Raw genomic sequence first — 17006 nt, forward strand, 5'->3', positions numbered from 1 at the left:
TTAAGAAATTAAAAGTTGGGATTATCGTACTGAACCCGAAATGGTTTAACTTCTGAATGATACATTAACAATTAAAATTCTCTTTTAAAAAGTACTGAAAGGAGGGGGTTGGAAACAGAGCCAGGATATATTTCAGATCTTTTGACTCTTAAACCAAAGTTCTTTAAGATTTAAATGTTTACTATATAACTGGAAACTATAAAAAGTAACACAGTATATTTGATAAAAGATTCCAAAATGAAACTCTGAAACAAAAAAATTATAAAAACCAAAATTTAAAATGTGATAGATTCAGGTCAGACCCAACTAAAAAGAGAATTAGTGAACTGAAAGGTAGGTCTGAAATACCTTACAGAATGTAACATGGAGATAAAAAAGGATGGAAAATACAAGAATGAGAGAAGAGAGGACAGTGCTAAAGTCTAATATGTTTATTAGAGTTCAGAGGGAGAGGATAAGACAACAGAGTAAGGACAATATATGAAAAGATAATGACTGAGAATTTAGAAAACCAATTAAAGACAAGTACAGAATCAAGAACTCAAATGAATCCCAAGCAAGATAAATAAAACAAATCTAAAGTTTATCAGTCTCCAACCTGAGAAGGAATGTGTATGAGAGTGATACTTTCGTTATGTCTTATGCTTCATTTTAACTTTGAAAGCTCACTACTAGTTTATTTAATAACATATATAATGTGATGAAACAAGATATATTATTATGTAATATTATATATACTAAATTATAATACAATTAAATCAGTAAGAATGGAAAGAAAAAAAACAATTACAAAGCAAACTAACAAATGAACCTAATTATACTACATACGACAACTCTAACCACACTGTATAGAAAAACAGCGAGAAATAACTAATTCAAATAACTAAAAACAAACAAACAGACAAACCAGCATTTGATTATATACCGTTAGTCATGGGCAAGGTAAGTAAGAAAGGAGAAGTACTGCAAAAAAATCCTGAACTATTTCAAATTTTGTTATGGTATGAGCAAAGCAATTATGAAACTACTGTAGATGTAGTATTAGATTGAGTAAATGAGTAAATATGTTGATGTCGTGAAAAGCCAGGGTTCTTCCTGAAGAACAACAGGTAATTTCATGGAATAAAAGTAAACAAGAAAGAATCTTGGGGATAAACTGGAATTAGAAGTAATAGCGTGAACTCATGATTCCAAAAATATGTGTAGTGCTCACTTCGGCAGCACATATACCAAAAATATGTGTAAGAACGTGTACTCAGTAAAAATAACTGACAAAGGTAAAGACATCTCTATGGGGACGCCTGGGTGGCTCAGTCAGTTAAGAGTCTGCCTTCAGCTCAGGTCATGATCCCAGTGTCCTGGGACCAAGTCCATCCTTCCGCTCCTTGCTCAGCAGGGAGCCTACTCCTCCCTCTGCCTGCCACTCTCCCTGCTGTGCTCTATCTCTCTCTGGAAATAAATAAAATCTTGTGTGTAGGATGGGGACATCTCTATGATACTCCACCCAAAATAAGCAGAACACACCTTCTTGTCAAGTACATATAGAAGATTATACAAGATAGACCACATGTTAGCCCATAAACCAAACCTCAATAAATTTAAGAGGAATGAATCATACAAAATATGTTCTCCAAACTATAATAGAATTAGGTACAAATCAATAGCAAAAAGCATCTGGGACATTCACAAATAGGTGGAAATTCAACAACACATTTCTAAATAACCAATGGATCAAAAAGAAATCACAAGAGGAAATAGAAAATATGCAGAGACCACTCAAAACAAAAACAAAGCCTATCAAAATTTAGGGGATATAGCAAAAGCTTACTGATAGCTAAATTTACAGCTTTAAAATGCATTTATTAAAAAAGAAAAGAGGCACCTGGGTGGCTCAGTCCGTTAAGCAGCCAGCTCTTGATTTTAGTTCAGGTCCTGATCTCAAAGTCCTGAGATTGAGCCCCTTGTCAGGCTCTGAGCTTAAGGAGGAGGCTACTTAAAGATTCTCTCCTTCCCTCTGCCCTCCCCCCTGCTCAAAAATGCTCTCTAAAATGAGTAATAAATCTTTAAAAAAAAAAAAAAAGAAAGAAAAAGAAGAAGAAACATCTCAAAGCAATGACCTAACCTTAAACCTTCAGAAATTAGGAAAGAGGAAATTAAACTCAAAACGAGCAGAAGGAAGTAAACAATAAAGATCAGAGCAGAGATAAATAAAACAGAAAAACACTGGCGAAAAAACATCAGTGAAACAAAGGTTGCTTTCAACAATTTAACAATATTTAGCTACTATAATGAAGAAAAAAAGACTCAAATTACTAAAATCAGAAATGAAAACAAAGACATTACTACTGACCTTAAAGAAATAAAAACAAATATACGGGTACGCCAACAAAACAGGTAACAGAAATAAAATGGACAACTACCTAGAAACACACAACTAGCAACACTGACTCGAAAAGGAATAGAAAATCTGAACAGATCAATAATTAAGTAAAAAGATTAAGTCAGTAATAAAAAAATCTTCCAACAAATATGAAAACTGATAGCTTCACTGGTGAACTCTATCAAATGTTTAAAATAACACCAATCCTTATCAAAATCTTCCCAAAAATGGAAGAAGAGGGAGCACTTCCCAGATCATTCTATGAAGCCAGTATTACATCTTTTTTTTTTAAAGTAGGCTCCAAGCCCAGCGTGGAACCCAACATGGGGCTCAAACTCACAACCCTGAGATCAAGACCTGAGCTGAGACCACGAGTCTGATGCTCAACCGAATGAGCCACCCAGGCACCCCAAGACAGTATTATATCTTGATACCAAAGCCAGATAAAACATTACAAGAAAATACAGAATATCCTTTTTGCAGATACAAAAAATCCTCAACAAAATATTAGCAAACCAAATCCAACAAAGTACAAAACTACATGATCATTTCAATAGACACAAACGGACATGTGACAAAATCCAATATCCTTTCATGATAAAGACAGTCAACAGACAAGGAATAGAAAGAAATCTCAAACTAACAATAAAAAGGCATTTCCACAACCTGATAAAGGACAGCTATGAAAAACCTGCAGCTAACATCATACTTAATGATGAAAGACTACAAGATTTTTTCCCAAGATGAGGCAAAAGAGAAAGATATCTATAACCCAGCAATTGCACTACAGGGTATTTACCCCAAAGATACAAATGTAGTGATCTAAAGGGGCACCTGTACCCCAATGTGTATAGCAGCAAGGTCCACAATAGCCAAACTATGGAAAGAGCCTAGATGTCCACAGACAGATGAATGGATATAAAAGATGTGGCATATATACACAATGGAATATTATTACACGGCCATCAAAAAACTAAATCTTGCCATTTGCAACAATATGGATGGAACTAGAGGGTATTATGCCAAGCAAAATAAGTCAATGAGAGAAAGACAACTATCATATTTTCTCACTCATATGTGGAATTTAAGAAAAGCGGAGGTGGGGGGAGGCAGGTCGGGAGAGGGGAGTGGGGTTATGGACATTGGGGAGGGTATGTGCTCTGGTGAGTGCTGTGAGGTGTGTAAACCTGGAGATTCACAGACCTGTACCCCTGGGGATAAAAATACATTACATGTTTATTAAAATTTTTTTTAAAAATTAAAAAAGAAAAAAAGAAACAAGCAGAGGATTATAGGGAAAAAAGGAAAAAATGAAACAAGATGAAACCAGAGAGGGAGACAAACCATAAGAGATTCTTAATCGGGGCGCCTGGGTGGCTCAGTGGTTTAAGCCTCTGCCTTCGGCTCGGGTCATGATCTCAGGGTCCTGGGATCGAGCCCCGCATCGGGCTCTCTGCTCAGTGGGGAGCCTGTTTCTCCCTCTCTCTCTGCCTGCCTCTCTGCCTACTTGTGACCTCTCTGTCAAATAAATAAATAAAATATTAAAAAAAAAAAAAGAGATTCTTAATCTTAGGAAACAAACAGAAGGCTGCTGGAAGGGGGCAATGGGGGGATGGGATAACTGGATGATGGACACTAGGGAGAGTATGTGCTGTAATGAACACTGCATATTCTATAAGACTGATGAATCACACACATGTATCCCTGAAACAAATAATACATTATGTTAACTGAACTTAAATTTTTACAAAATAAAATATGCAAAATCCTAAAAAAAAAAAAAAGGAAAGAAAGAAAAGAACAAGATGTCTATTCTTTTTTTTTTTTAAGATTTTATTTATTTATTTGATAGAGAGAGATCACAAGTAGGCAGAGAGGCAGGCAGAGAAAGAGAGAGGAGGAAGCAGGCTCCCTGCCAAGCAGAGAGCCCGATGCGGGACTCGATCCCAGGACCCTGAGATCATGACCTGAGCCGAAGGCAGAGGCTTAAACCACTGAGCCACCCAGGCGCCCCAAGATGTCTACTCTTACTAATTTTATTCAGCACTGTACTGGACAGTCTATCCAAAATTAGGCAAGAAAAAAGGTCTCCAAACTGGTAAAGAAGTAAAACTATCCTTATCTGCAGATGACATGATCTTATATGTAGAATCACTAAAGAATCAAAAAAAAACTATTAGAGGCAATAAACCAAGTTGAAGAACACAAAATCCGTATACAAAAACCAGTCATACTCCCATAAAATAGCAAAGAATAACCCAAAAATGACATTAAAAAAAAATTCCATTTACTATAGCACCTGAAATCATAAAATACTTAGTAATAAATGTAACAAGAAATATAAGACTTATGCACTGTAAACTACAAAATATTGTTTAAAGTGATTAAAGAAGATCTAAATAAATGGAAAGATAGTCCATATTCATCAATCAGAAGATTAATACTGTTGAGATGGCAATACTCCCCAAACTGATATATAGATTCAATATAATCCCTATCAAAATCCCAGCTAGCTTTTTTATAGAAATTGACAAGATAATCCTAAAATTCTTATGTACATAGGTGGACCACGGAATAGCCAAAACAATCTTGAAAAAGAAGAACAAAACTGAAGGACTCACATGATCATTTCAAAACTTAACACAAAGCCACAACAATAAAGACTATAGTATTGACCTGAGGATAAGACAAATAGATCAATGGAATACAAGTTGGAATCCAGAAATAAACATACACATCTATGACCAACTGATTTTTGACAAGGGTATCGAGATCATTTAATGTGGAAAGAATAGCCTTTTCAATAAATAGTGCCAGGATAGCTGGATATTAACATGCAAAAGAATGATTTTGGACGCCCATCTTGTACCATAAAAAAACTGGATCAAAAACCTAAATATAGCCCACTCCTCAGTGCGCCCCCAGAGGACAGCACCCAATCACTCCCGTATCCCCAGCCTCTAGCCGCGCTCCGAGCTCACCCAGCCCGCGACCAGTTCAAGATTAGCATGGCTTCATTGAAAGAATTAGACCAAAGACTCTTTGAAAATTACATTGAGTTGAAAGCAGATCCTATCGTTGGCTCCTTGGAACCTGGAATTTATGCAGGCTATTTTGATTGGAAAGACTGCCTGCCTCCAACAGGTGTCAGAAACTACTTAAAAGAAGCATTGGTGGGGCGCCTGGGTGGCTCAGTGGTTTAAGCCTCTGCCTTCGGCTCAGGTCATGATCTCAGGGTCCTGGGATCGAGCCCCACGTTGGGCTCTCTGCTCAGTTGGGAGCCTGTTTCTCCCTCTCTCTCTGCCTGCCTCTCTGTCTACTTGTGACCTCTCTCTGTCAAATAAATAAATAAAATATTAAAAAAAAAAAAAAAAAGAAGCATTGGTGAATATAATTGCTGTGCATGCAGAGGTGTTCACTATTTCCAAAGAATTGGTACCTCGAGTTCTATCCAAGGTGGTCGAAGCAGTTTCTGAAGAGCTGAGTCGACTAATGCAGTGTGTTTCATCCTTCAGCAAAAATGGAGCATTACATTGAAATCTGTGCTTTGAGGGATACTGTTGCTGTTCACCTGAGGCCTGAAAGCAAGTCTAGTTTTAAACAGGCTTTGGAAGCCCTGCCTCAGCTTTCAAGTGGAGCAGATAAAAAGTTACTGGAAGAGCTGCTGAACAAGTTCAAGAGTAGCATACACTTGCAGCTCACCTGTTTCCAAGCTGCTTCTTCAACTATGATGAAAACATAAATACCACCCCCAAAAAAGGGCATTCGAAAGATAACAAGTAATACTTGTTACCACTTTATTAAGTGCCCTAAAGGTATTAGCATACAAAGCATTAAGTTTGTACTCTTTCTCTTTTCCCCAAATTGGCAGCTTAGAAAGATGTTTGTATGTTTTATTTCAACTAAAATGACCTTGTTTGAAATGTCCAAGCAATAACTTGTTTTGTCATTTTTATTACATTGGGCTCTATATGTCTTAAAATACCTTTAAATCTATATATTCTTAGCTAGGTCTTGCCTGATGAATGCTGTAAGGAGAGCTACTTTTACAGGGAGTGCTTTGAGATGGCATGTGATGTAACTAAGGCATTCTTCAGTGTCTCATATACTAGACTTTTATTGTCTGCAGCTTCCAAGACACATGGAGAGATTGGTAAGAAGATTTGGAAAGTTATATTTAGACATCTTTGGAACTTTAACTGTCCTAAACTGTACATCTTTACTTAAAAACTTTATTTCATACAAATACCTCTAAATCTCCTAATTCAAGTGGAATTTTAGAGAATTTGCAGTTTGCCTAAGAAAATGTATTTGGTGTAAATTATTTGTGGTCCAGATGTCCATGAGGTAACTTTGTGTCTTGCTGCCTCGTTTTTATTTCTCACTGAACTAATAAACAGTAAGCACCTTTCAGTGTAGCTTTTCTTTGTCCCACTCACTCTTAAAGTGTTTTTTCATGTAAATGCATTGCCTGTCCCTTAGGATACATTTGTTACTGTGGTAGAGCTTAGATACCCCAATAGATGCTGGTGGAAATAGCTGCAGTCTTCACTGCCTCTTAAAGAACAAGCCAGGCTCCCTGGTGACAGCTGGCACTCCTGCCCACCTCTGTTCACTCCTTCCCCTCCAGCAATGTCTTTTCTCTCCACTTCTCCTTACCATTTGAAGTATCTTGCCCAGTAGCTAAAAGAACACTGCTCTGGCATAGTCTGTGTTTTCTGAAGATGCAGACACTCCTCTGTTACCAGGCAGTAGGAACTGCTGATGAACCTCATGCCATTTGTCCTACATTCGCTGCTGACTTCGTTTACCAGAATAGGCGCAGGGCACTGTGACCTCTTTCAAAGGCAGCTTTCCCTACCTAATTTTACCATACCGTTTGCTCAGAAAACTGAGTAATTCTCTTATCCATTGGCTGTGTGTTAGGTTTCTCAAATTTTTCTATGGGTGTCACAGAATCCCTTGTTAAGGCTGAAATTCATATTTTTACTAATACAAGTAATTTTAGAGTATAGATCGCCAGATACAGTATCTATTATTTAGAATAAGTCAGTGTTGTTATGTTTATTCATTTGGTGTATGGGGGAAATCATAATAACTGGAAGTGGAAGTTTAATTTTTACAAATGTGCTTGATAAAGCTTATTAAGTAATATACAGAACATTGTCTCTCCTAAGCATGTTAACTATTGCACCTAAAATGATGATGAACTAAATTACAAATCTACAGTCCTGGATGTTTGTATTATTTTAAATATCTACTACAGAGCATTCATCCAATAAAGAATGTGTCTTTAATACAAAAAAAAAAAAAAAACCTAAATATAAAACTATAAAACTCTCGGGGCATCTGGGTGCCCTGGCTTTGGCTCAGGTCAAGATCTTGGGGTCCGGGGATCAAGCCCTGCATCAGGCTCCTTGCTTGGAGGGGAGCCTGCTTCTCCCCTGCCTGCCGCTCCTCCTGTGTGTGCTTGTTCTCTCTGTGCCAAAAAAATAAATTAAATCTTTCAAAAAAAACCCTATAAAACTCTCAAAGGAAAACATAAGTGTAAATCTTTGTGACCTAAGATTAAGCAATGGTTTCTTAAATATAACATTAAAAGCACAAGCAACAAAAGAAAATATAAACTGGACTTCATCAATATTAAAAAAAATTTGTGCTTCAAATGACTCTACCAGGGAAGTGAAGACAATCCACAGAAGAAGAAAATATTTTTAAAATCATGTAGCAGACACAGGTTTGGTATCTAGAATATATAAAGAACATATAAAATTAAAAAATTTTAAAAAAGCTAAGAAATGGACAAAAGATCTGAATAGACATTTCTCAAAAGAAGATATGCAAATGACAAAAACACTAAAAAATGCTCAATGACATTAATCATAAGGAGAATGGAAATCAAAATCACAATGAGGGGGCGCCTGGGTGGCTCAGTCAGTTAAGTGGCTGCCTTCGGCTCAGGTCGTGATCCCAGGCTCCTCGGATCAAGCCTGGCATCGGGCTCCCTGCTCAGTGGAGAGTCTGCTTCTCCCTCTCCCTCTGCATGTCACTCTGTCTACTGTCAAATAATAAATAAAATCTTTAAAAAAAAAATCACAATGAGATACCACTTCTTGCGCATGCTAGGACAGCTCTAAAAAATAGCAAATAACAAGTGTCACTGTGAGGATGTGGAGAAATTAGAACCTTCATCAACTGCTGGCAGGAATGTAAAATGAGGCACCTACATTGGAAAACAGTTTGACAATCCTTCAAAATAAGTTAAACAAAGTTACCACATGATCCAGCAAATCGCACTGCTAGATATACAGCCTAAAAAACTGAAATCATGTCCAAGCAGAACTTGTACACAATGGTCACAGTAGCATTATTCATAACAGCCAAAAAATGGAAACAATCCAAATATTAAGCAACAGATGAATAAACAAAATGTGGCATATGCATACAATGGAGTATTACGCAGCCATTAAAGGAATTATTAAGTCATGCAGCACATGGATTAATCTTGAAGACATTAAGTGAACAAGCCAGATACGAAAACGACCACATATGATTTCATTTATATGAAGCGTACAGAACAGTCAATTCCAGACAGAAAGTAGATTAGTGGTTGCCAAAGGGCTAAGGGAGGAGGAAATGAGTTATTTCTAGTGGGTAAGGGATTCTTTTTTTTTTTTGATTGATTGATGTTCTGGAATTAGTGGTGATGATTGCACAATCTTGTGAATATACCAAAATCAATAACTTGTATATTTTACAAGTGTAAATATTATGGTATGTGAATTTTAGTTCAATAAAAAACTACATTTTTAAAGTAAAGAACATCTGTTCATCAAAAGATTATTGAGAATAAAAGCCCAGAAAAAAACTGGGACAATCACAAGTATCTCATGTCTACAAAGTATGTACAAAAAACTCATATACAAATGTTCACAACAGCATTATTCATTAAAGTAAAAAAACAGAAACAACCCAAATGTCCACGAAGGAAACAAAATGTGATACGTCTGTAAAACGGATGTGGGACTCAATCCCAGGACTCTGGGATTATGACCCAAGCAGAAGGCAGACGTTTAACCTAGTGAGCCACCCAGGTGTCCCAAGACTGGCTTCTTATAATCAGCATTACGTCCTTGAGATTCATCCAAGTTGCTGTGTCATCAACAGTCTCTTCCTTTTTCCTCAGTTACATTTCACTGCAGATATACTGCATTTTATTTATATATTCACCTGCTAAAGAATATTATATATATATTCTATATATATATTCTATATATGTTTATATATATATATAAAGAATAAAGAATTAAAGAAGATATATATATATATAAAGAATATATATATAAAGAATATTTGGATCAAATATAAAGTATTTGAGGTAATTATAAATAGAGATACTATAAACATTATTCACATAGTTTTTTGTGTGTGAACATAAGTTTGCATTTGTCTAGGGCAAACCTCTAGGAGTAAGATTTCTGGGTCATATGTTATGTCTCTGACTTCAAAATAAACTACCAAACTGTTTTGCAGAATGGCTATACCATTTTTGTCCTTCTACCAGCAATGTATCAGAGTTCTAGGTCCTCCATATTCTTGATAATATCAAGTACTCTTTTATTTTAACCACTTTAATAGGAATATAGACTGTAGTTTTAATGCATTTCTCTAATGGCTACTGATACTATTACACATGTGTTTTTACACCATCCACATATCTCTATACGGAAGAATCAGTCTTCTGCCCATTTCTTCATTGGGTTGAATTTAAACTCCTTTATACATTCTGGATACAAGTCTTTTATCATTTATCATTTTATAATTTACAAATATTTTCTCAGTCTGTAGCAGTCTTATACTTAATAGCTAAAATCTGAAAAAAGCCCAAAGGTTCATAAACAGAAAATGGATGAATAAATTGTGGTATGCTGATACCATGGAATGCCACATAGTAATAAAAAAGAACAAATTACTAATACACACAAAAATATGAATGAATCTACCTCTCAGGCATTACTTTGAATAAAAGAAGCTATACACAAGAGTCTCTGAAGGTGAAATATGCTATCTAAATGAGTAATATTTCCTCAAACTGAGTTTCGTATCACAGGATTTCATTAAATCAAAGATCTGCTATCTCTTTTTTTCTCTCTCCCTTGTCACGACCACCCCTTTTCTATTTTACTTTAAGGCAGGTTTTTGGAAGAAGCATATAGGGAATGGTGGCAGAGAAACAAACTAAGAATGTTTTAGGACCCTGTATCTTCTTTTGAACAATAAGGTTTAGAGAATTTGTATTCCATTAAGTAGTATCACCATGAATTACAAAAAGTACTTATATCTAGAAGATGCAAGGAATGTATCTATGATGTAAAAAAAAAAAAGTGTGACTGAATTTATCTTATGTTGAAATAATTACAGATTCATATGCAGTAATAAGAAATAATACAGAAAGATTCCCCCTTACTGTTTATCTAGTTTCCGCCAATGAAAATATCCTGTATATAGTACAGTATCACAACCAGGAACTGACATTGACCTAGTTCACCAATTTTATTCAGATTTCACCAGTTTTACCTGCAATCATGTGTGTATAGCCTTCATGTAATCATCACTAGAGTCAAGACAATCACAAGGATTCAAGTTTCAATCACAAGGATTCCTTGTGCCATTGTTTTACAGCTACCCCCAACCATCCTCCATCCACCTCAACCCCTAAACCCTGGCCACCATTACTCTGCTCTCAATCTCCAGAATGTTCTCATTTCAAGAACATTACAGAGACGGAATCATATACTAGGTAACCTTTTGAGATTGGCCTTATTAACTAAGCATAATTTTCTTGGTATAGCGAAGATGTATGTATCGATAGTTTAATCCTTTTTATTGTTGAATAGTATTCTATAGATCTAATGTTTTAAGCAAAATAAATAGGCTAAAAAAAAAAACAAAAACTTATTGGCCCCTGAATCTTCATTTGTCATTCCTTAGGAGCATGAAATACTAATCTAACATTAGAATGAAATAATAGCAAGAGAAGTTTAACACAGTTCTGATAACGCTACCTCACTCTTATTTTGACAAGATATATGCCATCTATACATTATTTAAGGAACACAGCTCCTTGACATTCCCTAAGGACCTGTATTTTCCATGTGATTTTGAATTCATAAGATGGCTACTAAAATCTTAACTTAGCCATCTGAATGTGAGAATCCAAACTAAAATGACAAGTTAATTCAGCTTAATCAATGATACAACTAAAAAGCTGAATGACATTCATGTGACATCCATAGTGGTTAAGTGACAAAGAAATTAAAATTTATCAACCTGCCAGTTTTGATTGAAGAAGAAACTATTTTTCAACAAATTTAAATATCTACTGGTATGGCTTTGGAAGTTATAAATTTCAATTAAAATTTTTGGGGGTATAAATATATATAAAAAAATTCAAAGAGAAAGTGACTGCAATGTCTTTCAAAATAAGGCAAAAGACTGATTACCCAAAAATTCACATGCTCAACTGCTTACCAAATTACAGTTCAATGTGATAAAACCACTGCTGAATTCATAAGCTGTGTTCATAATTCACTTACAGAATTTCTTCTATACTGTAATTACAGAAATTCTTCTATACTATAATCATCAAAAGTTTATTCTTTTTTTAAAACATTTTATTTATTTATTCGACAGAGATCACAAGGAAGCAGAGAGGCAGACATAGAGGGGGAAGAAGGCTCCCTGCTGAAAGCCCGAAGTGGGGCTCAATCCCAGGTCCCTGGGATCACGACCTGAGCCGAAGGCAGAGGCTTTAACCCACTGAGCCACCCAGGTGCCCCTAATCATCAAAATTTTAAAAGAAAAAAACAAATACCTGATTTCAGCATCCTGGGCACAAACATGGAGAGCAGATGAAAAATCTAATTGCTCCATTGTTGGATATGGTAGATACAAATTCTTATCTATTTTGATCCCTCTCAGATTCTAGGTGTTAAATAAGAGACTATTTAAGAGGTAATTGTCTAACTTGCCTCCTTCAAGGCACTGTAACATCTGAGCAGCTCAGCCTATCTTCTGACCACACAGTAAAACTATTCCAAAGGGTTTGGCCTGATGATTATCCTCAGCCTAGAAGACTCAATAACCATTTTAAGGAAATGGAAGAAGATCAACAGGCATACCTTCTGGAGACCAGTTTCTTAATAATGACTCATGACCATCATTTTTAAAAGACTAACATTAGCAAAGAAAAAGCCAGAAGTTAGATGTTTACTTACTTAACTAAAAATATTTAGCTTCTTCTAAAAAGGGAATTCTAAAGCATCACATACAAGGTAGTTTATGATAAACGATCATCATAGTCTGCCTAATTTACCCAATGATAAATTACCAACTCCAGTAAATGCCTTTAATAAAAAGCCCCAGAAACAGAATATTCTACAAACTGACTTAACTGAAAAACTAAGATAAATGCCTTTTAAATGGCTTCTATTAAAAATTTTTAATTAACAAAAGCAAATACTTGCAAGAATTCAAGAACCCAAATTTTACATTAAAAGGAAATTCTGCAATAAGCTATGACATGAATGAACCTTAAGAACATTATGCTAACTGATACAAGTTTGTCACAAAAAGAAAAATACTGTATAATTCCACTTATATGAAGTACCTAGAGTAGCCAAAATTATAAAATCAGACAATATAATGGTGGTTGGTTGTCAGGAGCTGGGGAAGAGAGAACAGGGACTTACTGTTTAACAGATATAGTATCAATTGTACAAAATGAAGTTATAGGGATGGATACTGTGATGGCTACACAACAGTGTGAATATAGTTAATACTACTGAAGTGTACACTTAAAAACAGTTAAGACAGCAATTCTATGTTATGTATACTTTATCACAATAAGAAAAAAGAAAAAAGTTTCAAGTGATCTAAAAATTTAAACCCTTGGAGGTGTTTTTCCCACCGTTTCTATTATTTCAGAGTGCACTCTACTATATAAAGAATGTAGGGTGCAGAGCCAGTCTAAAAATCTTCCAGGAAATACCATTCTAAATGAGTCAGAAGGACTCAGGTTATGACATATTAAACGCAACTAGGATACTTGATGTGAACTAGATGACCTCTCTTCATTGCATAATTCTAGCCCTTGCTCCCATTGATAAATATGTTACATCATAGCCAAATGTATGTAGCATAAAGACAAATAACTGAGTGAATATAAAATACCAAATATTTTCTCCTTCCTCTACCTTAGAAACAAATGAGTAATTGTGAGTTGCTGTAGATTCCTGGAGTTCCCATGCAACTTTTTAGCACTACCAGTATACCAGCATTTCTACTTTCCCTTGCTTTCCCAACATGGGAAGCAGAGGTATTTAATAGGGCCCAAGTCTTTCTATCCTATTAATTTATGGGAAGTGTAGACTTCTAATTTCTGTCCAAAAACAAGTGATTTCTAAATGCAGTACCTACTTCCATGAATCTTAGCTACTCAAGATTAGGCAGAAATAGCCATTTAATTCAAACTATTAAAAGTGACAAATAAGGGGCACCTGGATGGCTCAGTCAGTTAAGCATCTGCCTTAGATGCTCATCCCCTGATGAGTCCACTTCCTCCTCTGTCCCTGCTCCTCCCGTCCCTGCTCCACCCCCACAGCTCACACACACACTCTTTCTCTCTCTCTAAAACGTAAATAAACTTTTAAAAAAAAATTTAAATTGTGTCTACTGGCTACTTAATTAGACTGAATGCGGGTAATACTGAGTATTAGCAAAATTTTCTTGTATTAAGACTTTAATATTTTCTCTGAATCATTTTTAAAGTTTAAAATATGGGCATTTTAACATTAATATTTTAAAAAATGACAAATGGGGTGCCTGGTGGCTTAGCTGGTTAAGCAACTGCCTTTGGCTCGGGTCATGATCCTGCAGTCCCGCATACAGCTCCCTGCTCATCAGGGAGTCTGTTTCTCCTTCTGATCCTCCCCCATCTTGTGCTCTCTAAATAAATAAAATCTTTAAAAAAAAAGTGACAAATAAATTTAAAATATTTACATTTTAAGCTTTTTAAAGATTTATTTATTTGAGAGAATGAGTGTGAGCAGGGGAAGGGGCAGGAGAGACTCCTCAAGCAGACCTGAGCATGGAGCCTGAAGTGGTGCTTGATCTCACCATCAATGAGATCATGACCTGAGCCAAAACCAAGAGTCAGGCGTTTAACTAACTGAGCCACATTTTTTTTTAAAGATTTTATTTATTTATTTGATAGAGATAATGAAAGCAAGAGCAGGAACACAAGCAGGGGAAATGGGAGAGGGAAAGCAGGCTTTCCACTGAGCACGAAGCCCGATGTGGGGCTCGATCCCAGGATGCTGGGATCATGACCTGAACTGAAGGCAGATGCCTGACCATCTGAGCCACCCAGGCACCCATGACTGAGCCACATTTTAAACTTTTTTTTTGGGGGGGGGCAGCAAAGCAAGGTTTCAAGCAATAGTAAAATTAGAGAATAATGGCCACAAAGCTCTCAAAGAGGGAGGGGACCCAAGAGGGTTGCCCACATTTTAAACTTTAAAAATGATTCAGAGAAAATGCTGAAGTCTTAATATAAGAAAATATTGCTAATACCCAGTATAACCCACATTCAATCTAATTAAGTAGCCAGTAGACACAATTTAAAAAATCTATTTAAGAACTATAACCGAGGGGCTCCTGGGTCACTCAGTTGGTTAACCATCTGCCTTTGGCTCAGGACATGATCCCAGGGTGCTGGGATCAAGCCCCGTGTCAGGCTCCCTGCTCAGTGGGGAGTCTGCTTCTCCCTCTCCAGCTCCCCCTGCTTATGCTCTCTCTCTCTCCGTCAAATAAATAAAATCTTTAAAAAACAAACAAAAAACCCACTATTATCAGTTTGTGGAAAATGTCAAATAAGAAGCTTATCCTTTTTTTTTTAAGATTTTATTTATTTATTTGACAGAGAGAGATCACAAGTAGACAGGGAGGCAGGCAGAGAGAGAGAGGAAGCAGGCTCGCTGCAGAGCAGAGAGCCTGATGTGGGGCTCAATCCCAGGACCCTGGGATCATGACCCAAGCCGAAGGCAAAGGCTTTAACCCACTGAGCCACCCAGGTGCCCAAGAAGCTTATTCTTATTAAAAAAAAAAAAAAAAAAAAAAGAATTTCATTCTTACTAATTAAGGTACAATTTTTCAGCTTCTGAAGATTTTCTTCAGTTAAGGATTTTTTTTTAAGATTTTTTTTTTTAATTTTTTTTTAATTTTAATTTTTTAATTTTTATTTTAATAAAATTTTTTTTAAGATTTTTTTTAAATTTTTTTTTAATTTTAATTTTTTAATTTTTATTTTAATAAAATAAAATCACAGAGAGATCACAAGTAGGCAGAGAGACAGGCAGAGAGAGGGGAAGGGAAGCAGGCTCCCTGACCAGCAGAGAGAGCCCTATGTGGGGCTCGACCCCAGGACCCGGGATCATGACCTGAGCCGAAGGCAGAGGTTTTAACCCACTGAGCCACCCAGGTGCCCCAAGGACTTTTATTAGTAGATGTAAGAAACAAGAAATCTCCCCTTTAAATGCAGCTGTATGATGTACTAGTGGTTAAAAGTCTACACTCCTGGGGGCACCTAACTGGCTCAGTAGGAAGAGCAGAGCGTGCAACTCTTTATCTCAGGGTTGTGAGTTCAAGGCCAGAGTGAGTGTAGAGATTATTTAAATAAATAAATATCCAAAAAAAAAAAAAAAAAAAAAAGCTCCAGACTCTGGACTGGGTTTGAACTATGAACTAGCTATATGATCTATAAACTGCCTAACTTATCTACACATTAAAACTTCATCATCTGTAAAAGGAAGATATATGTGCCCACTTTATAGAGATGTTTTGAGGACTGAATAGACAATATACTTACCGATGATAGGCTTCTCGCCGATACTTTTTCAGGGCATGCTTATCCATGTTAGCAGGCATATCCGCTGCATTCTGTAACCGATCACTCCAGGAGGTTGTCATTTTATTTCAATTGTATGCTGAATTCTAGAAAAGAAAATCAGTAATTTAGTGGCTTAATGTTAGTATCTATTTACTGTTATGATGTTTTAATTAGAAAAATTCTAGGGGCACCAGGTGGCTCAGTTGGTTACGCATCTGACTCTTGATTTCAGCTCAAGTCATGATCTCAGGGTAATGAGGTCGAGCCCCGCATCAGGCCCTGTGCTGAGCAAAAAGCCTGCTTAAGATTCTCTTTGTTCTCCCTCAGCACCCACTCCCTCACACTCATGCACTCTCTCTCTAAAATATATATATATATATATATATGCATACATATATATATATGCAAAAGATCTGAACTGATGTTTCATCAATAAAGATATACAGATGGCAAATAAGTACATAAAATGATGCTCAACACCATTTACCATCAGGGAAATGCAAATTACCACCACAATAAGATTCTACTACATGGGGGTATAGTAGTACTGGTGTACGGTAGTGTGGTATAGTGTAGTACTGGGTGGCCCAGTCAGTTAAGCGTCTGCCTTCAGCTCAGATCATGATCCCATGGTCCAAGGATCAGGCCTACCTAGGGCTCCCCGCTCAGCGGGTAGTC

The 17006-nt window shown here is 36.3% G+C and overlaps 1 protein-coding gene across 3 annotated transcripts in view; it reads right to left on the reverse strand.

The window, feature by feature from the left end:
- NT5C2 (5'-nucleotidase, cytosolic II) overlaps window positions 1–17006 on the reverse strand; it is a 137248-nt gene that overhangs the window by 60936 nt on the left and 59306 nt on the right. For all 3 annotated transcript variants that reach the window (XM_046026954.1, XM_046026955.1, XM_046026952.1), the window contains exon 2: window positions 16308–16432. In XM_046026954.1, the coding sequence (XP_045882910.1) occupies window positions 16308–16408 (101 nt within the window). In that variant the 5' untranslated portion in view covers window positions 16409–16432. The remainder of the gene's footprint in view (window positions 1–16307; window positions 16433–17006) is intronic.

This window comes from Meles meles, chromosome 13 (genome assembly GCF_922984935.1).
Source record: "Meles meles chromosome 13, mMelMel3.1 paternal haplotype, whole genome shotgun sequence".
Classification (NCBI taxonomy): domain Eukaryota; kingdom Metazoa; phylum Chordata; class Mammalia; order Carnivora; family Mustelidae; genus Meles; species Meles meles.